Source organism: Hyaena hyaena, unplaced genomic scaffold (genome assembly GCF_003009895.1).
Source record: "Hyaena hyaena isolate Hyena2069 unplaced genomic scaffold, ASM300989v1 scaffold_1015, whole genome shotgun sequence".
Classification (NCBI taxonomy): Eukaryota; Metazoa; Chordata; class Mammalia; order Carnivora; family Hyaenidae; genus Hyaena; species Hyaena hyaena.
Window position 1 is genome coordinate 164730 of NW_024081652.1, and position 26592 is coordinate 191321.

At 32.2% G+C, this 26592-nt stretch overlaps 2 protein-coding genes and 1 non-coding gene across 3 annotated transcripts in view; 2 read left to right on the plus strand and 1 right to left on the minus strand.

Moving 5' to 3' along the window:
- IFT74 (intraflagellar transport 74) overlaps positions 1-26592 on the minus strand; it is an 83046-nt gene that overhangs the window by 42605 nt on the left and 13849 nt on the right. Inside the window, exons 4-10 of the mRNA XM_039221802.1 lie at positions 23959-24007; positions 22764-22862; positions 22547-22607; positions 20190-20249; positions 18618-18679; positions 3579-3717; positions 2134-2196 (exon numbers count right to left, since the gene is read on the minus strand). Coding sequence (XP_039077733.1) covers positions 2134-2196; positions 3579-3717; positions 18618-18679; positions 20190-20249; positions 22547-22607; positions 22764-22862; positions 23959-24007 — 533 coding nt within the window. The remainder of the gene's footprint in view (positions 1-2133; positions 2197-3578; positions 3718-18617; positions 18680-20189; positions 20250-22546; positions 22608-22763; positions 22863-23958; positions 24008-26592) is intronic.
- LRRC19 (leucine rich repeat containing 19) lies at positions 6275-15464 on the plus strand. The gene is made up of 5 exons (XM_039221804.1): positions 6275-6337; positions 9580-9669; positions 11572-12085; positions 12694-12879; positions 13370-15464. Exons 2-5 carry the CDS (start codon positions 9589-9591, stop codon positions 13696-13698), a joined length of 1110 nt encoding a protein of 369 aa, XP_039077735.1. The 5' UTR covers positions 6275-6337; positions 9580-9588; the 3' UTR covers positions 13699-15464.
- Positions 17233-17316, plus strand: TRNAE-UUC. Its single transcript has one exon. It is a non-coding gene; the product is annotated as a tRNA-Glu (tRNA).

The following is a 26592-nucleotide window of genomic DNA, read 5'->3' on the forward strand; positions in this document are numbered from 1 at the left end:
AAAAAAAAAAAAAAAATCAAAAATCAACAAAAACCCGGCAAAAAACAAAACCCCAAAAAAACAAAAAAAAGCATCATATATACAGCTCAATTAATGGATTAGCTTCAGGTGAAAAAGCATGATAATAAAATACAGATAGAAGAAATACAGGTATCCTAAGATATCCTTTTTCATAGCTATCTTCCCCTTCCTTTTGCTTAATCATCCTAAAAAACTCTTCAAATTGCATCTTGATAAAACTATTCCTCAATAAAACTCATGTTGATTCTTCATCTGTTTTTTTTTTTTTTCCAGTCTGGTAAAATGAATTAAGTAATACTTAGCATAGTTGTGAGCACACAGTAGATATTCAATAAATACAAGTTGAGTGATATTTGACATAATGTTCTCTTGAAGAACAACTCCAAATAAAAAATACAAGGGATCTGACAAAAGTTAAATAAAATTAGTAATTTATATTTTTCTTGATTTGGGAATACTTAAGTTTTATAAAATTTCATGTTATTTTAGTCATACATGTACTGACTCCAAAAAGTGGCAGAATATAAACACTAAAATCCAAAAGAGCTTATACTTCTTCCTACAGAAACTAAATTTGCCAAGTGAAATAAGACCGGACATTCCCTAATTCCTTAAAACAGATGGTGAGGAATTCTGCAGGCCAGCTGTGTTAATACTAAATGTGGTCCTTATTCTTTGAAGAATATTTCTATTAACTATAGAGATCCAAAAAAAAACCAATTATATATACCCACATGAGGACTATCAGATATAGAAAACCACATTAATATTTTTAAGCAAACTACTTTTTCAACAGCAAATTTCCAAAAGAATTACAAAATACTTATGCCTAATTCTTTTGCAAGACAGGTGACAACCATCCTGTCAATCTACAATTGCTTGTAATCCTATTATTATGATACCTACCTGAATCCACAGGAAATCAGGAAAGACAGGCAAGGTTTGAGGTATAGACAGTATACTGAAGTGTAAAGGACATGAAAAGGTAGTTCACAGAAAAAGAAATAAACTGGCTAGCAAATATATAAAGAAATACTCAATTTCATGCATAAATAAATGAAAATCAAAACAAGATAGAAATTTTTACATATTAAATCAGCAAAAAAGGAAAAAGTTGGATAATGCTTGCCATTAATGAGTACACAGGAAAATAGGCACTTTCATACACTGAATCTAGAAGTAAAAAATGGAACCCCCTTCTTGGAAGGCAATTTGGCAACCTGACATTTTAGAAGTGTGTATCTTTTAACCCACTGCAAGAAATAGATCTTAAGACATATTTATGTAACTTTGCATTAAATGCATGTTTTCACTGCAGGACTGTTTGTAATACCAAAAAACTATAAACAAAAATATAAACAATCTATTCATTTACAAGGCTGCATTATAGTCATAAAATATAACACAATGAAATAATTTACAATAATGAAGATCTCTAATACCTGATGTGTACAGAATTCAAGAGAGAATATTAAGTGAAAACAAACCAAACTAAGCTGCATATGGAATGTGAATTCCACCTGAGGTTTTCCACAATAATAAAACCAAGACAGGATTATGAGATTATTGTAAAGATTAAATGACAATGCTGGTGATCTATGTAAGGAGCTCAAAAAAAGCTCAAAAATAAGTAAGCACTCAAAAATACAAATACTTCTGTCTAGAAAGAGGGGAAAAACATGCATTTTCACTTTTATCTTATTCAATTGTTTTGAATATAATTTTTTGAATAAAAATTTTTAAATTAAAAACCACATATGCTTTTTAAATTAATAATAACAAATGCAAGCATTTACATCTTTAAAGTGATGAACTCATCTCTCTCCCTTTTCACTTGTTATCAGTTTCTCCTTCACATGACTTTAAATTACCATTAGATTTTATGTGCCTCAGCGAGGCAGAATGATGCCTTTTGTACCCAGTATGTACTCAATAACTGAATCTAATTTCTTAACAAACTAAGATATTTGTGGTGATGAATGGGGAAAAAATTATACTCCTCTTAGTAACTGCTAAATAAATATGTACTTGAATGAATTCCATTAATATATTTAGCTGAATTATTTTTTGTAGCTGAATAATACAAGAACCTTTATTTGATTTTATACGTACAGCTTCCAAGCTCTCTTTTTTCATGTTCAGTGAATCCAGTTGTTGCTGAAGTGTATCTAATTCCTAAGAAAAAGGAAAAAAGCAAATATATATGCAAGTTATATTTAGAATAATCTGTTTCTGTTTGTCAACATTTCAAATATGGTTGTGGCAAATACGTGGCAATTATGGTTGTGGTTTTGTAAACATATTCAACTCATATCTTGCTATTTGACTAGAATTTATTAACATTGCTCCTATTTTTGTTAATTTCTTTCATTACTCCTAAAAATTATGCCATGATCTACCTTTATAATACCTTGTGAGCTTGTCAAAGGTGGTAGACCTTTCACAGTAAATCATCGTGTTTAAAGAATATTAAATGTCAGAAGCCTTCACATTAATGATGTCATTGTTTAAAGTTAAGATTTTTAATGTTGATTTCTTAACTATGTTTTCATATATTTTGCCTAATTTCTTTTAGGGCCAAGACAGTAATTTACATGGCTCATTCCTAGGGACAATACTTTTGAGCTGATAAGTTATTCAAGAACGGCTGTGCAAGAATAATTACATTTTGATGGTATTTGGCATTTCTGTAATAGTCTTTTCTTCAGTATTTCATTTTATGTTATAAATCCTGAATAAAAAGTTATATAAAATTGTCAGTGAAGCTGGTGGATAGGTGGCTCGGTTGAGCATCTAACTCTTGATATCGGCTCAGGTCAGGATCTCCCAGTTAGGGGATCAAGCATAGCAGCCCACTCCGCGCTAAGCACAGAGCTGGCTCGGGATTCTCTCTCTCTGCCCCTCCCCATCAAATAAATAAATAAACTTAAAAATGTAAATTGTCAGTGAAGTGATATTTCATAAGCTATATTCATTATTGGCCTTTGTGGGGACTAATTCTTTGTGAACTATTTGGTTAAGTGATATATGGGCATATGAGAGCACTAACTTGCTAATCTGAGTCACCACCATATCTCAATGTGGGAAGAATTCTTAATAAGCCCTCGGAAGGCCCCCAAATTGCTTATTTAAACACCATGATTAGGAAGCAAGAGCTGTTCAAATCAAGGACACAGAAGGTAAAAGATCCTTATTAGGTGCTGCTTATTAGGCAGGAAAGAAAGTAAATATCCATATGGCTCTGGTATATGAGGTTTTTTATTATTTCCATTAACTTCATTAAAAAAACAAGTGTTTTCATGAATCTTTATTACATGTAAAAGTGAAATATGCATAGAAATGAATAATACAGTCAGATTAGGTCATCATGCAGCATAAGCAAATGAAGTTTTCTAGATCAGTGCTTCTCAAATTTAAACGTCCATACAAATTATCTGGGGACCTTATTAAAATATTCTGATCAGTAGCTCTCTGGATGCCAATGCTGCCCATTTTTAGACCATATTTTTAGTAGCAAGACTGCTGTATGGTTGGCACAGAGTAGTGACTAGTATTACCTGCAACAATTTCTCATTTGTGGTTTTCATTTCTATGTACTTGACTTGTTTTTCAGGAGACATGTTTTTGATAATGCCATCTGCTGCTTGCTTTTCCTGTTCAACTTCTTCTTCTACACTTCTAATTTGTTTTTCCTTCCTGAAATCAAAAGCATGTAATATTCCTTACTATACTGAGGGGAAAAACATCAATTAATTTTTCTCAGGATGTGGTCTCAACTAATAAGGTAAAATTATTCAACATAGTTTGTAATCCTTATAGATGTACAAAAAATTCTATTTAGAGAACAAACTAGTGGTTGCTGGAGAGGCGAGGGAGGGGGATGGGCAAAAACGGGTGAAGGGGAGTGGGAGATACAAAGTTTCTAGCTATGGAATGTTTAAGTCATAGAGATGAAAAATGCAGCATAGGTAATACAGCCAATGGCATTGAAATAGTGCTGTATGGTGATGGTAACTTGTGGTGAGCATTGCATAACATATAGAGCTGTTGAATCACTAAGTAACATTATGTGTCAACTATACTTCAATTAAAAATTAATAAGAAAATCCCTTATACTTTCAAAAAATATAACTTGGCCCCATCAACACAGACTTATTTTATGTCTTTTTCTTCTCACTCCCCAAATCCTTCTATTTCCTGAGTGTTCACTTTACTTTCTTACTAGAAAACACAAAGATTATCACAGGAAACCCTTAAAGCCTTGTACATGAGGATGTGTTTACACTTTGCCATATCCTCCAGACAAATAAAACAGTTAAATTTTAGAATAATAGTTTTTTAAACACCTTTATCTATAGAAATCTTTGACCAGATGAAATCTTGTATGGTAGTTCACCACGTAAACGATATAAAGTAATACTGCTCTGATTGATCTGAGAGTAAAGAGACCTACAGTGCAATTTGATTAAAAAACAATCATTGCTTTAGAATAATATTTTGTTTATCTGCAGCTTAAATTAAAATTGGTGTTCTGGGACATCTGCATCTGGGGGGCTCAGTCGTTAAGCGTCCAACTCACTCATGACTTTGGCTTAAGTCATGATTTCATGGTTTGTGGGATCGAGCCCCACGTTGGGCTCTGTGCTGACAGCATGGAGTCTGCTTGGGATTCTCTCTGTCCCTCTCCCACTTGTGGTTTTTTTTCGCTCTCTCTCTCTCTCTCCTTCTTAAAAATGAAATTTAAAAAAAATTGGTACTCCCAAAGTTGTCAACTATATTTTGGCACTGCAAACTAGTAAATTTATTTCCCTAAAAACATAACAGGAACAAGTATAATCATATAAAAGTAGTAGTCATTAAATTAATTATAAACAATAACCATCTTTATCATATAATCACACGAAAAACCAGTGATATGTCACTTATTACCTAAGCAAGGTCAATTATCAATAGAGTAGAGAAAAATTCTAAAAACAATAGAAACGATGCTAGTTATCAGGTAAATACTTAAAGATTTACATATAAAAAGACTACTTGAAGGTAAATGTTTAGTCTCAATATCTAAATTTCTATTTTGAGTTTCAAAATGAGTCTACCATATAATCTTTCACGTGCAGGTATCAACTTCTACAGTTTTCATATTCTCTAACCCCAATAAGATGCACCTATCCTCTACACCTTTTACACTAATACCCCACTACCAGAATAAAATAATCTAAACTCAGAAATTTTCTTATAAATAATATCTCACAATAATCCAATAAAAGATTAACAAAATCAAGGGTGCTTGGTTGGCTCAGTTGCAGGAGCATGCAAATCTTAATCTCAGAGTTGGGAGTTCAAGCTCCACAAGGGGTGCAGAGATTACTTACTTAAATAAATGAAACTTGAAGAAAAAAAAAGAGGAACAAAATCAAACAAACAACCTGGAATTTTTATTTATTTTTGTCTCACTGATAAACAGGGAGTGATATCTTCACTCTGAACTTCAATTACTATAGTACAACAACTGTGTTTGCTGCTGAATTGATATCGGTTTATAGGATCATAGAACTTTAAAGTAGAAAAGGTCATTCTCTATTTCAATCTCTTTGTATCATAGACTAAGGATACTAGGCTCAGAGAAGTTAATCTTTTGGAACTAACTTATTCTAAACTCCATGATTATTCCTATCAACAATGAATCTTAACCATGTTTTTGCCTAACTGATCTTACTGTAGTAATATGGGAACTAGTATTATACAGTATTCTATTTACAAAGGGGGGGAAGCTGCAGCACAAGGAAGGTGTCTTTTGATGCTCTGAGCACTTTGCTCCTGTTATAACTTGGCAGTAAAACCACCAATGACAGTGTCATAAAAATGAGTAACAACAAAGCTGAAACTCATGGGAATACAAAACTTGGTGGTATCTTTTCAACTTGAATCTTTCTAAACACAAAATACCTTTAGGACTAACTTTAAGTCACTTTAAAAATACATCTTTTAAAGTATGCATTCTCAATATTATATACTTTAACTTGCAAAGTAAATTTGCTAATATTTAAATTTTTCAAGGGTAACTAAGAAACACAAAGGTTAAACAAAGCACTTTACTTGTTACACTAAAAAAGTCAAAGATGACTAAGAAATTATTAGTCAATCTTTTGCTAAGGAAGTCTAGTTTCTTTTTTTCTTTTAAACACGTGTTCACTAGGTACAAAGGTTAAAACATAAGTGAAATGCAATCATATGACATACTGTTTTCTTTTAATGGTGTAGAAGAAAAAGTAGATTCCTTAGCACACGAGTCTCAGGGACAAAAGAAAAAGTAAAGGTAAGATCCTATATATTTACATGTTTGTTGGTTGCTGGCGAATTAAAAAAAAAAACATATTTAGGTTTGTTAAGTCTGTATAAAAAGCCTTCTTCAATAAGTGGTGCAAGAGGAGAAAATATACATGTGGGACATGGCCAGAAAACTTTCCAAAATAAAGTTATAATGTAATACAAAGTAATTATTTTTTGGGGGGGAGGGGAAGGTTACATCTAGCTAATCAAATTTATATGATTTTTCCATTCTGAAATATGTTAATCACAGAACATTCTGAAAATGACATTAACTTAAAAACAAGTTTAAAAGATGAAAATAAAAAAAAAGCTAGCCGCTAATTGATAACTGCTGAAAAAGAGGTGGTAACTATTCTTCTTAGAAGTTTTCTCTTGAAATTTTCCATTATAAGAATTTTTAAATTTGCAAAAAAAAAAAACCACTATAAAGTGGTTTACTACAAAAGTGAAGTTAATTATGAACTGTTAATATCTTCAAATACATCAAATTCAGGCATAACTAAAATATTTAATGGCAAACCTATATTTACATTTTATTTAACAAAATCAACATAATTGCAGCATCTTTTTATTTCATGGTATGACAGTCATAGGAAGTAAATAACCAAAAACTCCCAAGAAACTTATACATGAAAATGCACAAGAATAATACTATTCTTTTTCATTACCTATTATTTACTTTTGTGTAATGCTTTTTTCTGTATGGCAGGCTGTAAGCTAGGTCAAAAGGCACTTTATTTTGTAAATTAAAAGAAACTGCTATTCTATTATTTTTTAATCACTAAATTCAAACCCAAATATCATTGCTTCTCTAACTCTAAAATTTATCAAAAAATGGGAAAAAGTTTCTTTTGTAGTCCTTATAATTTTATCACCATTAGCGCACTAGAGAAAACAATTATTACTATTAAATAGATGATAAAGATCATAAATTCCAAATTGTTTTACAGTAGTACCTGATCTTCATTACATACTTCAGCTGCTTCTTTTCCACATAATCTCTTAGGATCAGCTAAATTTCTTTGTAGCCTATTTGTTTCTTTTGATGATCCCTATCCTACTTATTTCTGGAAAAAAAATAGTACTTCTCCCTTACCACTACCTTACCTACATCTGCACCCTACCAGAGACATCACTAAGAACTTCACTACACCACTTATAAATACTGACACAAACCACTGACAAGGTTGTACACATGTCCCTAAAGATGGTTAAACATGGGCAAACTACCTTTTATGTATGACTTAGGGATCCACTTTTGGAGACAATGTTCTGGAATAAGTAAGAGCTTGAACTCATTTCTGATTCTAAAACAATCAGATTCTAAATCTGATTCTAAAAGAATCTGATTCTGATTCTACATTCAAGTTGTAAAACCTAGGACAGCAATAGCTTTTTTCTAAGAAACTATGGGAAAGGAGAAAGTAAAAGAGTTATAAGCATAAACAAATCAGCATACTGAAGGTAATGAAGAAGGTGAACCAAAATAGACCAGAACTGAAATAACAGTAAATTCATTGCTAATGAGGCAACAACAGATTTTATAACTTGAAATGAGGCTTGCTCATTCTGAATAGTTTTCTACTTCCTGCTCTAATGGAATAAACTTATCCTTTAAAATATTAAGTTATCTCATTGCAACATATGATATAAGAAGGTTTAAAAGACTACATTTCAGAAAGTCAATAAGGATTATAACAGGATATATTTATATCATCTTAAATGGATCATTTGTTTGCAATATAGTTTTCTAATGCTGACTTCAAGAAAACAGATAAAAACAAGAAACATCAAGGTCATGAATAAAATGACTAAAAGGAAAGTAATTATTTAGCAACAAGAGTTTACTCAAATAAATGGCAATTTCTAGCTAAAGATGGCATGTTGGATGTACATGTTAACTTTGACTCTTGCTCCAAATCTGACTAAAATAAAAATAAAAAGTCATATAGACAAAGAAATGGAAGAGAGGGCAACAGCAACAAAACCAAGAAATTCGAAAGTTAATGTTTAAGTGGAAACGAGGAAAGCAAATTTTTCCAAGCAGCAGTGGGGCAAGGTGAGAAGCTGCTTGAATTATACTGTAGGACCCATAAATGGCCCAGAAATTGGCAGCACCAGGTAGTCTGGAAATAGAGAAGAAAGGGCTAAAACATAGTTAAAAATTTTTCCTCCTTGCCTCTGCCTAGCCAAGTAAAGTTCATCTCCTACTGAAGCACAAGATTGAGGCCTTTTTTCCCCTCTGGGGTTGCAACAAAGGGAATCTGGGCACTAAGCATAAGTGAACACAGGTGTGTTATGGCAAAAACCAGGGAGAGTAAGTTGAAGTTTACATACTAATTGCTAGGATAAACCCACCTTTTTCACCACTCAGTTCTCAGAATGCTGGCTACCTGGCCTTAACTGTTCAGACAGTTCAAAGTCATTGTGGGAAAGCCGACCAGTGCAAGAGTAAAAAACCTAAAGGTAATAACATTTAGGGATTCCCCAAGAAAATAGTCCAGCAATTTCATTCTAAGTAAGATCTAAAGAAGACTTCTTTAAGCAGATGAAACATTAAATATCTAATAAGCATAAACTATTTAGAGATTTGTTAGGGGAGAGTTTAGGTATCAATTCACATAAAAAGAAAAAAGAAAACTAAGCACATGAAAAATACAGTAATTTAGAGGAAAAAAAGTATACAGGAACAGAAAAGTAATCCTGTTACATGACTCAGTCATTAACAGTGTTTATAACATTCATGATAATATAAACCCTGTATACTCATCTAGCCAAAATTATAAGTAACTATGGAGAATGAAGGGATAAAGGTAGGAAGTATTTAAAAAAGAGCTGAAGGCTCTCATCTCCTATGGTTTTAAGTCAATGGATTACACCAATAGACAAAGCTTAAAATTAAAAAACCAAGAAATAACGTATCAAACATGTACATATACATACATAGTCTTCTCAACTTTCTTTCATGCAATTATTAAAATTTTAAAATATACAACCACTTCTATTGTATTAATTTTTTATCAATAAGGGAACTAATGAGACATTCTAAAAATTTTCCAAGTTGTTAAGGTTAGAGTGTAGAGAAGAGTGCAGGGACACATACTTGTTTTACATTTTACATATTTTAAGAAAAAATTATTTACAAGGAGAAAAAGGCAACCAAATGTCCTCAATAATCTCTAAAGTTCTAGTATCCTAATGAGATGAAAATACTCTCTTTTCTATCAGGCTTGCGATATGAAAACTACATGCATCACAATCTTGTTTTGGCCACTCTCCATGCTATTATTAACAGGTGAAAGCCAGTCTTCTAGAACAGTAAGTTTTTACAACCAATATTTTCAAAGGTATACTTTGATACTTTGTGCGCATTTAGTAAAATATCCAAAACAATAAAAGAAAAAAAAATCCAAGCTATCACAACTAAATGTTTAGCTGTCTATACTCAAAATCTGTGACATCTGAACTGAGTTCTACTTTGACAAAAGCAGTCTAAATTTTTTTTTATAAATTGAAAACACATCACATGCTTTTTATTTATTATTTTATTTTAGAGAGAGAGTGCATGCTCAAGTGGGGGAGAGGTGCAGAACGGGGGGAGAGAGGGAGTTAGAGAGAGAGAGACAGGAGAGACAAAAAGAGAGAGAGAGTATCTTAAGCAGACTCAATGCTCAGTGTGGAGCCCAACATGGGACTCGATCCCACAATCCTGGGATCATGACCTGAGCTGAAATCAAAAGTCAGACACTCAAAAGAGTGAGACATCCCCATTTTTTTTTTTTAACTCAATTCTTTAAAAGTTTTCACTATAAAATTTGTGATTAGTTTCAGGACATAAACATCACTGTTTCGTTTTAAGTAATCTCTACTCCCATAGGGGGCTCAAACTCAGGGCCCTAAGATTAAGAGTCACGTGTTTTACCAACTGAACCAGCTAGGTACCCCCTAAACACTCCTCTTTAAAATGTAGGGAAAAAATTTTTTATTTATATATTTATGAGGAATATTACTGTTGTTGCATTACTGTTCTTAGGGGGATACTTCAATTGCTAAAACAGTCAAAATAAGTACTATTTTTTTGGATCTACATTCACATAAGGAAAGCACTTCTTCATGCTGCCTGGCTCTTAAAGTCAATATATGGTTTAATTTCTGTTAAAAATATTTTCTGAAGGCACCTGGCTGGGTCAGTCAGCAGGGCATGGATTCTTGATCTTGGGGTCATGAGTTCAAGCCCCATGCTGGGTACAGAGATTACTTAAAATAATTAATAAAATATGTACTTTAATTTTTTTTTTTTTTTTGAGAGAGAGCGTGAGCAGGGAAGGGACAGAGAGAAGGGAAGAGATAGAATGTTAAGCAGGTTCCACACCCAGTCCAGAGCCCGAGAAGGAGCTCGATCTCATAACTGTGAAATCATGACCTGAGGCAAAGTCAAGAGACGTTTAACTGATACGCCACCCAGGAGACCAATAAATATTTTCTTTTAAAACACCAAACTTTGAGATGTTAATTCTATAGAATTATACATTGAGTAATATTTCTGAATGATTTAATGCTTTAATAATCCTAGTGTTGGTAGCTCTGATTTTTAAAAACAAATTTTAAAATAATTTCTTCATTATAAATCTGCACAAATGAGGGGCACCTGGGTAGCTCACTTGGTTAAGCATCCGACTTTGGGTCAGGTCATGATCTTGGGTTCCATGAGTTCAAACCCCATGTTGGGCTCTGAGCTGTCACCCCAGAGCCAGCAGCCTGCTTGGGATTCTGTGTCTCCTTCTCTCTCTGCCCTTCCCCTGCTCACACTGTCTCTCTCCCTCTCTCTCAAAAATACATAAACATTAAAAACATTTTTTTAAAAATCTGTACCAATGAAATACTAAATAAGAGAATTATTATTTGCCATGTATTTCCAAATATATAAATGGAATTATACCTATATGCTTTCTTTCTGTAATAACAGAAATATATATATGATAAACTAGAATATCTTTGCTTAGTTACATTTATCAAAATATCCTTAATCTTCAATGTTTCATCCCAATAAAAAAAGAAAAGTATTTTCTTTACCTTTTTCACACTGTAACATCAAAATATTAGAGAGGAAATATTTTCTAAAACTATTTTCTTCCTAATATCTAATTACCTGGGTATGAAAATTTGGGAAGTTCTGTTAATATTTTTCCTAATGAGTTTCCAATTTTTTTTCTTTTTTAGGAAGTCAAATGTAATTTCACTGAAATGAATTATTCTTTGATTCCAGCGGATATCAATAAAAATGTTACTATACTTGATCTGAGTTATAACCAAATTACTCTGAATGTTACAGACACAAGGGTTCTACAGACATATTTTTTACTCACTGAACTCTATTTGATTGAGAACAATATCATTATGTTATATAATAACAGCTTTGGTAACCTCTCCAACCTAGAAATTTTAAATATGTGTACAAACTCCATCCACATAATTCAACAGGGTGCGTTCAAAGGCTTAAATAAACTAAAACAGTTACATCTCTGTCAAAACAAAATACTTCAGCTGAATCCTGATATATTTTTACCCCTAAAACACCTAATACTTCTGAATCTGCATGGCAATTTGATAAGCTATTTTGATGTACCACTAATGTTTCATCTGGAATTAATAATTTTGTATGGAAATCCATGGAACTGCTCTTGTAGTCTACTGAATTTGCAGAACTGGTTGAACACCTCAAATGTGACACTAGGTAAGCTATCATAATTTACTCAAAACCGAAATGTGATTGATTTTTTGTTGATTCACCCTGGGAAGTCTCTCACCTCAGGTTTTAAAGAAAAATAAACTATTCCTGTTTAAGGCAAGCAGGAAGAAATACTGAAAAGTAATTGCTGAATAGAAGTTCTTCCTATGCCTTTCAGGAAAAAAAGAAAAATTTAAATGTTCTATCTATGTGAAATGATACTATCACTTCATGTTTGTAGTTTGATATAGAAGAGTAATTTTTTTTAGGTATTTTCTTTTCTTAGGATATCCTGCCAGAGAGTAGGTAAAAACAGGTGCTCTATTTGCTTAACTGCAAACCATGCTCTGCCTATGATAACATCTTTACTTTAATAACACAAACTAAACAATAAACACACTATACTTGAATTATATTCATAAAATAACTTAATAAACAAGAATGTGAATCTTTCCCTTACTGTGTTGCTAGGCAATATAAGAGTTTCTTACAACCTTTAATAGTGACAGGTAAATATACCAAAAAGTTCTAGGTAAAAATAGTTATGTTAGCCATAAAAATTATTAATAATATTAATCCTATTTTCAATAACAATTCTTATTCAGATTTACTAGAAAATGAGAACATCACCACCTGTGCATACCCAGATATCCTGAAATGCTACAGTATCACAACAGTACCTTACAATGCAGAATGCTACTCAAAAATTTCTCCACCTATAAATGAAGATCTTTATAACCATTTTCAGTCCATTAACAATTCAACATTTAATAGCTCTTTGAACAACTTAAAAAATTCAGGTAATGTACTGGTCTTGAATATTAATATTGCTGAAGGCGTCTACTAAATAAATTGAATTTTAAATTTCTAGAAACAATGTAAGATAACAATTCCTCAACTCAACAAAAGATTTAAAAAAATACTAGGTTTCCAAATTAAGTTCTGCCAATTACCATAAAAAGCCATAATGCAACTTATTTAACTTCTCTGAGGCTTACTTTTGACTAGTTAAGTAACAATTCGCAACAGGTATAAATCAATAATGTTCTTAGGTGAACTGATAATATGTGCAAAAGACCTTTATTGAAAAAAAAGGTATTTTGTCACCACACTATGAAATATATTTATTTACTGTAGTATTAGTAACTTTTGCTTAAAGAAAATTAGCATGTATGTTTATTTCTAATACCAATGGAGTTATTAGGACATATGATTGTGATTATTTTACTTTTGTCAATTTAATAAAATCTCTTTCTCTTTCTCTTTCTCCTTCTCGGTATTCCAAATAAGAACATAAACTTCTTGGAAAAAGCTGGGCTTTTCTTGTCGGTGTGGTAGTCACTGTACTGATGACTTCATTCCTCATTTTTATTGCTATCAAATGCCCAATATGGTATAATTTTCTGCTTAGTTACAATCATCATCGCCTGGAAGAGCATGAAGCAGAAACCTATGATGACTGTTTTACTGAAAATTCAAGTTCTCTTTCACAGGCCCCACATACAAACTCTGAAGAAACTACAGAAATATTTGAACAACTACATTCATTTGTATTAGATGACGATGGGTTTATTGAAGACAAATATATAGATACTCATGAATTACATGAAGAAAATTAATTCTTTTCAATGTTTGATTCTTTAAAAATGTTACTGGTTCACTTACAGTTTAGACATAGATAGAGATTAAGCAGGTGACAGACCAAACTGTGGCTAGTAGACTTTTATATTAATTGCAACACATGAATATCACAAAATCATGTTTTTCTCATTGGTACTAAGCAAGTATGTCCAAATATACTAACTGACATTATCTGGTAGCTAATGGTTACAACAGAAGCATTACTATTCTCAGCAGTATTCAGCAGACCATACATCCTAATAAGAAAAAGACCTAAAGTAAATTATTCATTAATTAAAATGAACTGATTCTCTTATTAGCCTGGATATTTGATTCAATACATATTAAATTATATTAACATTTTATTGGTTGGAATAAGTGAAAAATAAAGGTTTTGGATATCACAAGTCAAAGTGAAGAAGCTTAAATATACAACAAAGATTGATTTTATGCTCATAGAATGAATTCATGGAATTGGAAAATATTTTAATGTTTCCAGAATCAGCACAATAAATTTCCTTAAGATTTCGTACTTGAAGCACAGGCACAGTGTCCAAGCACAATCCCCACCTAACAAATTACTATTGATTTAAAAAAAAAAAAAAAAAGTTACGGATTTTGGCTATAAAGAAAGACCATCACCATAATGCAAGATCATCACAACTGAACAGTATGGTGACTTCCCAAGTGGGTATCACAAGTTTCTATGAATCCTATTATTTAAAAATTATTTTCCCCCTTTCTTTGGAGAAGTTCATTCAAATAAATTTGTGTTGGAATTGAGACATTTCCATTGGTCTAGGGACAGCTGTTTTGGATTCTGTAGATAGAGCAATGGTTCCCAAATTGTTGTTACAGAATATTAATTTCTAGGAAAATGCCCAGAAATATTTATAAGGGGAAAAAAGGTACATGGCCAAATTACTATAGAATTCCTAAAGGAAATACTGAGTTTAAACAAAGTGAAACAAGATTCTTTACCATAGGACTTACTTGAAACTACACTAAAGTGCTCTCTGCTCTTCGAGAACCAAGTATTAAGAATCTTCCAAACTTACTGGACATCAAAACCCTTTCTTTGAGGTATGCCTACAAAGAGTTCATAGCAAAATAATGGTCAAAAAATGTAGTTTGGACTACAATGGCCTTGAGACTATTATAGGAAGGATTTCAAGTTAATTATTTACTAATTCTTATTATTTACTAATTCAACTGGCTGTGATCATAATTTTAACTTAATGCAAACAGTGGCATTAAAAGCTGTAAAAAAAAAAATCCATCATTTTTACCTTCCATATGGGTGGAAATAAAGTGTATTTATCTATATATTTTAAAGAAAAGAACATCTCTGAAACTAAAATAAAATACATTTATAGATGAAATAATATGGTATCTTTAGAACTTCATCATAATACAGGGAAGGGAGTAGTGCCTAGACATCTGTATGGAGCAGAAATGGATCTGAGCTGATGGAGCTGGGAGATGGGTACATAAGAGTATAATACAGTATTTTTGTGTCATTTCTCAAAATGCCTATGTACTTGATAGTTTCTCAGAAAAAGGAAACTAAAAATAATGTAGATATATGTTATATTCTGCAGAATAGTTGTTACATCAATAGTAAATTCAGCTCAACTGTCCACTGAGGAAAATGAAAATTGTTTAGGATGATATATATATGCCCTGTCAAAAAGAACTGACTCACTTATTTATAATGCATATTTGCCTGTGTTTATAGAAACATGCTTTCAATAAAGGACACAAATGTTTTACACGTAAAATTTCCTACTATATAATATCATTTATACTTTATTGTTTTAAATCTCAATTATAAGAGATAATTATGGATTGCACCTTTTTCTAAATAAGCTATTGTTTCACCAAAATATCATTCCTGGGGCACCTGGGTGGCTCAGTTCGTTAAGGGTCTGACTTCAGGTCAGGTCATGATCTCATGGCCTGTAAGTCAAGCCCCATGTCGGGCTCTATGCTGACAGCTTGGAGCCTAGAGCCTGCTTCAGATTCTGTGTCTCCCTCTTTCTCTGCCCTTTCCCTACTCATATTCTGACTCTGTCTCTCACACAAATAAATAAACATTAAAAAAAGAAAACAAAACAAAGTGTCATTTCTTAATTTAAGAGGAAAATATTAATATTGAAAAAAAACATAGTAAAATGAAATAGAATTATGAATGAGTAAACACTATACATCTAATCTCTTAAGCCTCTTATAATCGAATATTAGCATGTGAAACTAAATTAAAGCCAAGTATCTTAATGTTGTAGTAATATATTAAGGCTGTATAACTAACATACTATGAATAGGTGTTACATAACAAACCAGATGGTTTAGTTGTACCACACTAAATGGTGGTACTAAAAGAGAAGAGAATGAAAAAAAAGTTTTTAGACTTGCCTTTTCAAGGTATGGAATTACTTGTTTCCTTTGAATGTATAGTCAAGGTAGAGCCTTTGTTATTGAGATGTTGACCATCTGATTAATATATGAAATAAATCTATCTCGCTGCATATAAAAGTAAATTTCATGAAGGTAACTTTTGCACTTAATTTAAATTTCTGCTTAAAAAGGTTAGGAGAACCAATTTCATTCAGACTCAATTACAAACTACCAATATTAAGTTTGAAAGTGCTCACATTTCAGGATAAACTATCATATTTTAAGAACTTTTTCCTCAACTAAATGAACCTAATAGACATAAAAGTCTGTGACATTCAAAAATTTATAATCTATGAGTTATCTTTCTGGATGAGATATCTATGAAATATGTACATATATTTACAAATCTGACCTGAATATTATACAACTGCAGATAAATGATGAAACGAGGACCTAAATGTTCTAAACTCTATGAGGTGTTCCACGGATTATAGTTTATTATTTATTCTTTAGGTACCTAGGAGAATATTTTATGTATGGTAAGTGATAAATACTTGTTAAATGGTCTAAAACCAGAACAAAAATAAGAGTAAAAAAGAAAATTTTCTAATAACCTGGTCACCATGAATATGGAATTTTCTTTGCAAATGGGAAAAGACTTCCAATATTTATAATTTCTAAGACAGCACTTTATAGCAGCATCAAATGATAGATGAGGAAAACAGATATTTCATTCTTATCAACAGAAAAATTATATTTATCTTCCAAATATTTTATCATTATGTGAACATTCTATTCTTTATCAAATAGTTACTCTATATGAATAACTAACAGGACAGTATATTTAGTGTTACAGAATTTCAGCAATTTTGGTTAATTACTATCCTTGCTATGAGACAAAATATGTATGAGGTGTGTCTATGACAGCTTATCTGGGGCACCTGGGTGGCTCAGTCGTCCAACTTCGGCTCAGGTCATGATCTCACAGTTCATGATTCGAGCCCCACATCAAGCTCTGTGCTGAGAGCTAGCTTAGAGTCTGGAGCCTGCTTCAGATTCTGTATTCTCCCTCTCTCTCTGACCCTCCCCTGCTCACACTCTGTCTCTCAGAAATTTAAAAAAAAAACATTTGGGGCGCCTGGGTGGCTTAGTTGGTTAAGCGTCTGACTTTCACTTAGGTCATGAGCTCGAGGTTGTGGGTTCGAGCCCCACGTTGGGCTCTGTGCTGACTGCCAGCTCCGAGCCTGGTGCTTGTTTCAGTCTGTGACTCCCTCCCTCTCTGACCCTCCCCTGCTCACGCTGTCTCTCTCTCTCTCTCCTAGAAATAAATAAAAACACTAAAAAAAAAAAACATTTATAATGACAGCTTATCATTTTATGTTTACAATGTCTTAGTATTTAATTAAGGCTAAAAAACAATGAAGAATAATGAATTTTAACTACTGTTATTATCTGAATATTTATGTCGCTCCACAATTTGTGTTGAATTCCTAACCCCCAAAGTTATTAGTAGGTGCAGTCTTTGGGAACTGATTAGGTAATGAAGCTGGAGCCCTCATGAAAGGGATCAGTGCCCTTATAAAAGAGATCCCACAGACCCCCTTCTACCATGGGAGGTTACAGCAAGATGCCTAGTATGAACCATGAAGAGGGCGTCAACCAGAATGGGACCATGTTGGTGCCTTGAGCTTGGTCTTCCCAACCTCCGGAACTGTGAGCAATAAATTCCAGTTGTTTATAAAATACTCAGTTTATAGTATTTTGTTATACCATCCCAAACAGACCAAGACAACCATCACATCTACATCTTTGTAGACACTGCTGTCACTGCCACATGTTTTTTAAACGTTATATATAAAGATCCATATATATGCATTAATGTAACTATTAATTATAAATTAATAATTGAGTAACAAAATAATAATATAAATAGCCCACTAATAATTTCCCTTTTATTAGATTGGGACTTAAATCTCATAATTCGAACTAGTTAAAAAGCTCAGGTTAAAATTACAAATAGAAGGTTCACCTGAGTGTTCAGTTGGTTGAACAACTGACTCTTGATTTTGGCTCAGGTCATGATCTAGCAGTTCCAGAGATCAAGCCCTGAGTCAAGCTCTGCGCTGACACTACAGAGCCTGCTTGGGATTCTCTCTCTGCCCCTCCCCTGATCATGTGCTCTTTCAAAATAAATGAACTTTAAAAATAATTTAGAAATAAAATTACAAATGGTAGAGATGGAGATGTTCTGATCCATCTTAGATTTTAAAGTACTTAAAACAGAAATTTTATTTATCTAATCTATGTATTAGTTTTATTTACACAGGATGTGATTTCTTTATGGTAAATGAAAATAACAGATGTATAAACGATAAAATTTGTTTTGCAAATATTCAACTTCTTAAAATTAAAAAAAAAAAGAACAGAGAAAAACAAGAAAATTTGTAAGGAAATAAATGACTCCAAATTACCTAATACAGTTCATTTGTAAATGTTTGATTTCTAAATGGATTATACTTACGCTTGTCTTTCAGTAAATATGATATCCATACTTTGTGTTTCTCGATCATTTTGAGCTTTAAGCTGAATAAAGAGTTAACAAAGAAGTTGGTGATAAATATTACCATTAAACTGAACTACTTCTATAAAAGTTATTGCTCATGAACAATTTGAGAGATTGTCATAATCCTAATGTCACATGCAAAGTTTTAAAAGAATACAGTACTTATTTCACTAAACAAACTATAATCCCTGAAAAAGGAAGTCTTTTTCACAGGCATTGAAGTCTTAAACCAAAATAACTCACTGTTCTTTAGTGATCAAATAATCCAGTGTCAACTTAATTTTTGTAAACAGACTTAAAATTTTTTGGGTGTTCAATAGTTGATTAGTAATATACTGAATTAAGAGCCCACGCAAGTTTTATTCTTAAATTATTCAGAATTTTACCCTGAGTACTCCTACTTGACTCTACCTGTGCATATTCAGCCTAGAATTTGGACTTATCCCAAACAACTGACAAAACACATAAAGAGGTTTTCATATTTTACATTTGGCACTAAAAATATATTGTTAGCAGTACCCAGCTGGCTTCATGGGTAGAGTGCATAATTCTTGATCTTGGGTTTTGAGAGTCCCACATTGGTGCAGAATATTACTTAAATTTAATATCCTAAAAAAATATATATATATATTTTTGAGTTGGAATCCTAAAAAAATACGTATTTTTTTTAAGATGGGAATTTTCCTATGTTCTAAAGTTAAGACTCATTTCACCAAATTATCATGTTTTTAGAACTCTAATTTAGAAAAAAGTCATTTTATAAATTCTATGCTTTCACAGAACAGTCTGATTATATAAGTTGTAAGCCATATTATAAACTATATAAAAGTTGTATAAATAAATTAAAAGTTATATAAACTATAAGCTATATGTATGTTGGTTTCTCCCAAATGTTTGTAATCAAAGTAAGTTAGCTTTTGTTTTCTACCAAAGAATCTAAGAACATTGAACACAAATTATCATTTATCCATCAAAAAGTAGTATTATGTCTGGCATCACGGAACTATTCACTCTTCTCTCTTTCTTATAAAACTTTGTAAAGGTGCCACTGTATTTCAAGTGAGTACTCAGCTCCATTTGTGCAAATATTAAACCAAAATATTGCAAACTAATTTATATACAAGGAAATGTAGATGAAACTCCCTAACTAACGCTGTGTGTGAGACCAGTTCAAACCTGGCCTTGTAGAAAGACACTAAGAGCATCTACTAGGGAGATATGACCAACAGGAAGAAATTTAAAAAGAGCAACTAAGGGGCCACTGGCTAGTTCAGTTGGTAAAGCAAGCAACTCTTACCCTTGGGGTTGTGAGTTTGAGCCCCACACTGGGGGTAAAAATTACTTTAAATTCTTTAACGGAAAAAAAAAAGCAACTAAGGGAACTCATCTATAGCAGAGGTATTTAAGATCAAAGTAATACCTATCTGTAAAGTGCATAAGTTTTTATCAAACTATTTCTAGATATAAATGCTTTTATTTCGATGATATGTTCTATGTAGATCTATTGGTTATACTCATAAATTTTCTTACCATGTTGTAATCATTCACTACTTCTTCCATTTCAGTATTGGTATTAAGTTTATCTACCAACTAAAAAGAAAGACATAAAAAAAAAATTCTGTTAGTCTTCATAAATTTTCCCTATAATTCATAAATAGGTATTCAATCTTATAAACAATGAGCAGTCATTTAATTATTATTACTTCTAAATATTTTATCTTTTTTTTATTACTATTTTTTAAAATTTTATTTAAATCCAGGCTAGTTAACATAGAGTGTGGTAATCCTTTCAGGAGTAGTGATTTAGTGATTCATCACTTACATATAACACCCAGAGCTCATCTCAACAAGTGCCCTCCTAATGCCCATCACCCATTTAGCCCATCCCTCCACCAAACACCCCTTCAGCAACCCTCAGTTTGTTCTCTCTTATGGTTTGCCTCCCTTTCTGTTTTTCTCTTATTTTTTCTTCCCCTCCCCTATGTTCATCTATTGTTTCTTAAATTCCACATATGAGTGAAATCATATGATATTTATCCTTCTCTGACTTATTTCGCTTGGTGGAATACACTCTAGTTCCATACACATTGTTGCAAACGACACAATTTCTTTCTTTTTGATGACTGAGTAATATTCTATCTCTCTCTCAAAAATAAATAAAACATTAAAAAAACCACATTTATACCAGTGAAAATGCAAAATGACTTTCTTGTTCTTCTAAAAAAAAAAAAAAAAAGAAAGCTAAAAGCCAATACAGTAAGGCACAAACAGAACACCAGCTAAGCCTACTTCAAAAAGTTAGACGATGATAGCAATAGCTAACATAATTGCCTTCCACCAAACATTGTTCTGGGCCCATCATATGTATTACTTAAGATTAACAATTACTCTAACAAAGTAGATATTATCCACGTTTTGCAGATAAAGAAATTTTGCAAGTTGTGGAACCAGAATTTGAATAGGAAGGCTACTAAAAGTCAATTATTCAGGTGTAATTGTTTCTAAAACATTAAACTTTATTAATGTACTATGTATTAGTTTATATCATGTTTCACTTCTGATATGAATAGTAAGTACTAATAAAATGTTTTTGAGATCTTACTATATATGTTAGATATTAGCTAAATCTCTTCCTTGTTTCAGATGTTAGTTCATTATACCTACAAACAACATATTTTAAACATTATTAATATTTTTATATAGTTTACCTATTGCATTCCAGTACAACTAAATGGCTTTATCTAACATCATTTCATATTTTATAAAAAACTTCCTTATATTTAAAACAAAACATTTACTAAAAAAAAAAAAACTATACTGAATACTAGGCTCTACAAAATGTTCACTATGGATTATATAGTCCAACAAATTTGAGAATTAGAGTATTTCATAATCAGCAAAATTTGTTTATAAGTACAATGTAACAATATTAAGTAGGTATAGCATAATTAACCTAACCATTAAGGTAGAATGCTTATTTTACGTAACACTGTTTTTTATCAGAAGATAAAAGCTTTCCTCTTTAAATTTAAATGCCATTGCTGTCTAGAGCACCTATAGCGTTAGAAGAAAGAAAATTCTGACACTAGAAATTTTAATGGGGCCAAGATCACCCCAAAGATTGGAGCAATTATGAACAAAGCCAAGGAGATTATTTCTTCAGAAAGTCAACGTTAGGAACTTATGTTTATGGTGGAACTATGTTTATGTTACATACTCTATTTTGGCAGAAGGCGCCACTGTACTTTGAATGAAACATAAGAAAAGAGGTAGAATATGTGCACTAAATAATAAATTTTTAGTATTTCATGATAAAAACTATCAATAGAAAAGTAAAATTTTTTAAAAGGAATGATAGTACCCAATAAATTTAGCTTTTAAAAATTATTATTTTAATACTGTTAGGGAAAAATGTGTATTTCAGTATATGCAGGTAAATATATTTTTTTAAGAAGACTGGAAAAATACATATCTGTTAAGCCAGATTATTTCTGGTGAGAGAAAGGAGGGAAAAAGCAAGAGAATGCTTTAATTTTTATACTCTCCTTGGTTTCAATCTTTCACCATAAGCATGTATTCATGTATTATGTGGTATCTAAAATAATTTATTTTTAGGGGCTCCTGGGTGGCTCAGTCGGTTGAGTGTCCAACTTTGGCTTGGGTCATGATCTCATGGTTTGTGGGTTCAAGCCCCGCATCGGGCTCTGCACTGACAGCCAGCTCAGAGCCTGGAGCCTGTTTCAGATTCTGTATCTCCCTCTCTCTCTAACCCTCCCCTGCTCACGCTGTCTCTCTTTCTCTCAGAAATAAATAAAACATTAAAAAAATTATTTAAGTGGTATAAAACAATGAAAATATTCAAAAAAATCTCAGAAAAGGGCAAATACCATATTGTAGTCTGCTAGTTGTCCTTGAAACTCTTTGATTTCAACAGCTAAAGTCTCAGCTCTGCAAGCATAAAACAAATACGTTCATAAACACATTATTAAGCAGAACATTACAAACATGTGTATCTACAAATTTGGTATTAAACTTCTGAAACATATTACATTAAATACTGCTCTTAAAAAGACATTGCATAATTTTAACTGCAAAACTACTCACCTCTTTTCATATGACAAATATACTGAGTTCTCCTGATTGTACATTTCTATTTCTTTCTGAAGTTTATTAATTTCTGTTGTAAGTTCACTTATTTTACTTCTAAATGGAAAGAAAAAAAAGTCAGCAGTAATCTAATCCAGAAAAGAGCCTTTCTAGTCAACCAAATTTTCAGAAATGTTAACAATAATATAAATGGTTTTGTGAAGTTTCACTAAAAAAAGAAAAACAATTTATGCGGCCTGTTTGACTAAAATGAGGCATATTCCAACTGTTAAGAAACTGAAATAGATTCTCTAATCATTAAGATAAAATAGGACCAGAATGTAAGCCTGGTCAAAATAACAATCTATAGACACAAGTAGAGGCCTAATTGTCATTCTCACAGCTCCTGTTACTCTCTAGAATGGGGCTTCTCAAAAGCAGCACTGACAGTTTAGGTCAATAAAGGATACTCTGGAAGCAGGGAAGGGGCTATCTAAGCATTGTACGATCTTTAATAGCATTCCTGGTCAGACAAAGGATTCTGATAATTGACAAACAAAAGAACCCAGAAGAACTGAGAAAGAAAACAAAGGTTTTAGGACATGATAGAAGGATGGATTAAATGCAATGGAAATAAGAGACAAAGAAGATTTGGTGATGAGCCAAGAACAAAATAAAATAAAATGGAAAAAAGAAGACTGAATAATATGATATCTGAGCAGAAAAAGGGAGGCAGAAAATAAGAAAAAAGTTCTCAATTTAGAGCTTCATTCTTAGAGACATAATGAACCTTATAACTTAATTAAAATTAGGCTACATTTGTAGCAACTGACCAAATAAACATTAATGTATAATTCTGCACTAAAATATTACAAATAAGTATATGTACTTTCCCTTCCCTATTAGATACAACTGGTGGTACTTCAATGGTATGACAAATATATATCAGAGTAATTAGTGAAAGAAGCATAATAAACAATTATTCTTATTATATGATACTGAATTTGATGTATAGTCACTCATAAATAAGCAATATATACAATTTAAAATCTTGACCTATTTGTATTATCGCATATATTGTGTAGCACAGCCAAATTAACCAGAAATTATAACAGAAAATAATTCTTAGAAATCAACAGACACCTATCTTAATAAGCACCAGTGTTAAAACTTCATGACCATGCATAGGAAAAAAAATGTTTATTGAACATACCGAAGAAGTCCAAGATAATAAGATTTGTCTAAAATTTGCCTCTGGGGACCTAAAAAAAATTTTTTTTAATTATTAGTGTTCAGTTTGGAAATACCACCAAAACACTAAAGTCAAAGCACAACCGCAATTACACTCCACAATTCTGAGAGTCCTTATTTATGCCCCAATAAATCTGACAATCAAGATGAATCATTAAAATGAAAAAGACAACTGGGGCACCTAGCTGGCTTAGTTGGTAAAGTATGTGACTTGTCATCTTAAGGATCATGAGTTTAAGCTCCAAATTGAGCATGGAGTCTACTTAAAAAAAAAAAAAAAATGGAAAAGAGAACTAGTATCTTAGCATCATAACATAATGGAGATTTAAATTAAGATCACAAAAATGGGACTAGAGGTAGGGCTATTAAGACAGTAAAGTACACTCTACAGGTCAGGTTAACTGAATGCCAACTGACTCTAAGAAAGTCTTAGGGCACCAGAGTGGCTCAATGGATCAAGTGGCTGACCTGATTTCAGCCCAGGTCATGATCTCATAGTTTGTGAGAAGCCCAGAGCCTGCTTAAGATTCTCTCTCTCTCTCTGCCTCTCCCCTGAGATCTCTCTCTCTCTGTCTCTCTCTCAAAATAAATAAACATTTTTTAAAAAATCTAGAAAGTCTAGGACAGGGCTATCCAAGGGAACCTTCTACAACAATGGAAATATTCTATATAAACACTGTCAAATAAAGTAGCCACTCAGAATTATTGAACACTTGAAACGTGGCTGGATACCAGAGAACTGAATCTCTGATTTAATTGTAATTAATCTAAATTTAAATAGCTACATGTAGCTATTAACTATCATAATGCACAGGGAAGATTTAGACTGAATTTCTCAATGCAAGAGATTATAATTTTTCATAATTTGTCTTAGAGACCCTTTTTTAGAAACATGATCTTATTTCAGTTATTTCAGCAGGACTAAGAAAATATTCATAGGTTAAATGTCCAAACCTTGAGAGAGAGAGAGACATTGCAAAGTGGAAACAGTAAGGATAGACAGTAGTAACTGTGATCAGAATGGGGAAAAAATATGTTAGAATGGGAGATGGGGAGGGTGCCTGGGTGGCTCAGTTGGTTAAGCATCCGTCTTCAGCTCAGGTCATGATCTCACAGTTCATGAGTTCAAGCTCCATGCCAGGCTCTATACTGAAAGCTATAGATTCTATGTCTCCCTTTCTGTCTGATACTCCCCAGCTTGTGTTCTCTCTCTGAAAAAAATAAATAAACATTAAGAAAAAGAAAAAAAGAAGAAGAAGAATGGGAAATGGGGCACTCACTAGAGCAGGTAAGAACAAATCACAGCAGATAGTGGTACATAATGGTAATAATAAGAACTCTTTCATGTAAGACTCTGAAGTATATTGGTAGAAATTCTCTTAACTGATATTGGTCCTGTTTTGAAGGAGAAATTAATACAGTGCTAAATACTTGATAAATTATCTAGTGTTTTTTAATAAGTAATATTAAACATATAAATATTTCTGTGAATATATTTTTAAAAACTAGACAATGATATAATTTGACACTTTGTTACAGTATTGATAATTATCAAGCAAGCCTTTCTAAATAATTGTGGTTTTTGGTGTTTTTTTTTAAGAGTTTATTTTGAGAGAGAGAGGGAACCAGTGGGAGGGGGCAGAGAGAAATGGGGACAGAGGATCCAAAGTAGGCTCTGCACTAACAGTAGAGAGCGCTCAAACTCACAAACCGTGATATCATGACCTGAGCTGAAGTCAGACACTAACCAACTGAGCCACCCAGGTGCCCCTAAATAATTGATTTAGGCTTAAAAAAAACTTAAGTCTCCTGAAAGGCATGGCATACTATATTATAAAATACAGTATTATATCTTATTATTAATTTTCTCCCAATAGAATATCTTCATCCTTGATAAGTCATTTGTCACAAATACAGAAAATAAAAAACTCATTATAAAGCAGTTTATCATGCTTTGATTTGTATGTATCACAGACTAATTTTTGACATATAACATGTAACATATGACATACAGTGTACTATTATGCTTTTTTATTTTATTTTTTAAAATTTTCTTAAACGTTTTATTTATTTCTGAGAGAGAGAGAAAGCGTGAGCACCGGAGGGTCAGACAGAGAGGGAGACACAGAATTCCAGGCAGGTTCCAGACTCTAAGCTGTCAGCACAGAGCCCGACATGGGGCTCAAACCCACGAACCATGAGATCATGACCTGAGCCGAAGTCGGACACTTAACCGACTGAGCCACCCAGGCGCCCCACTTTATGCTTTTTTAAACACATATGTAGACCTAAAGAAAGATGCAGTAAAAAACTGTGTTCGCCTCATTTCATTACTTAAAATGCTATATATTATAATAGATTATTAATTATTAGTAAAGTAACATTTTTAGATTCATTTCTCATAAATATATAAATACTTCAATAGTGTCATTTTGATATGGAAATAAAAGTATTTCAGAATATTTCTATGTAGTATTAGAAATCTAATTTTCTTTTATTGTTTTTAATTTTGTTTTTTAATGTTTATTTTTGAGACAAAGAGAGACAGAGCACAAGCTGGGGAGGGTCAGAGAGAGAGGGAGACAGAATCCAGGCT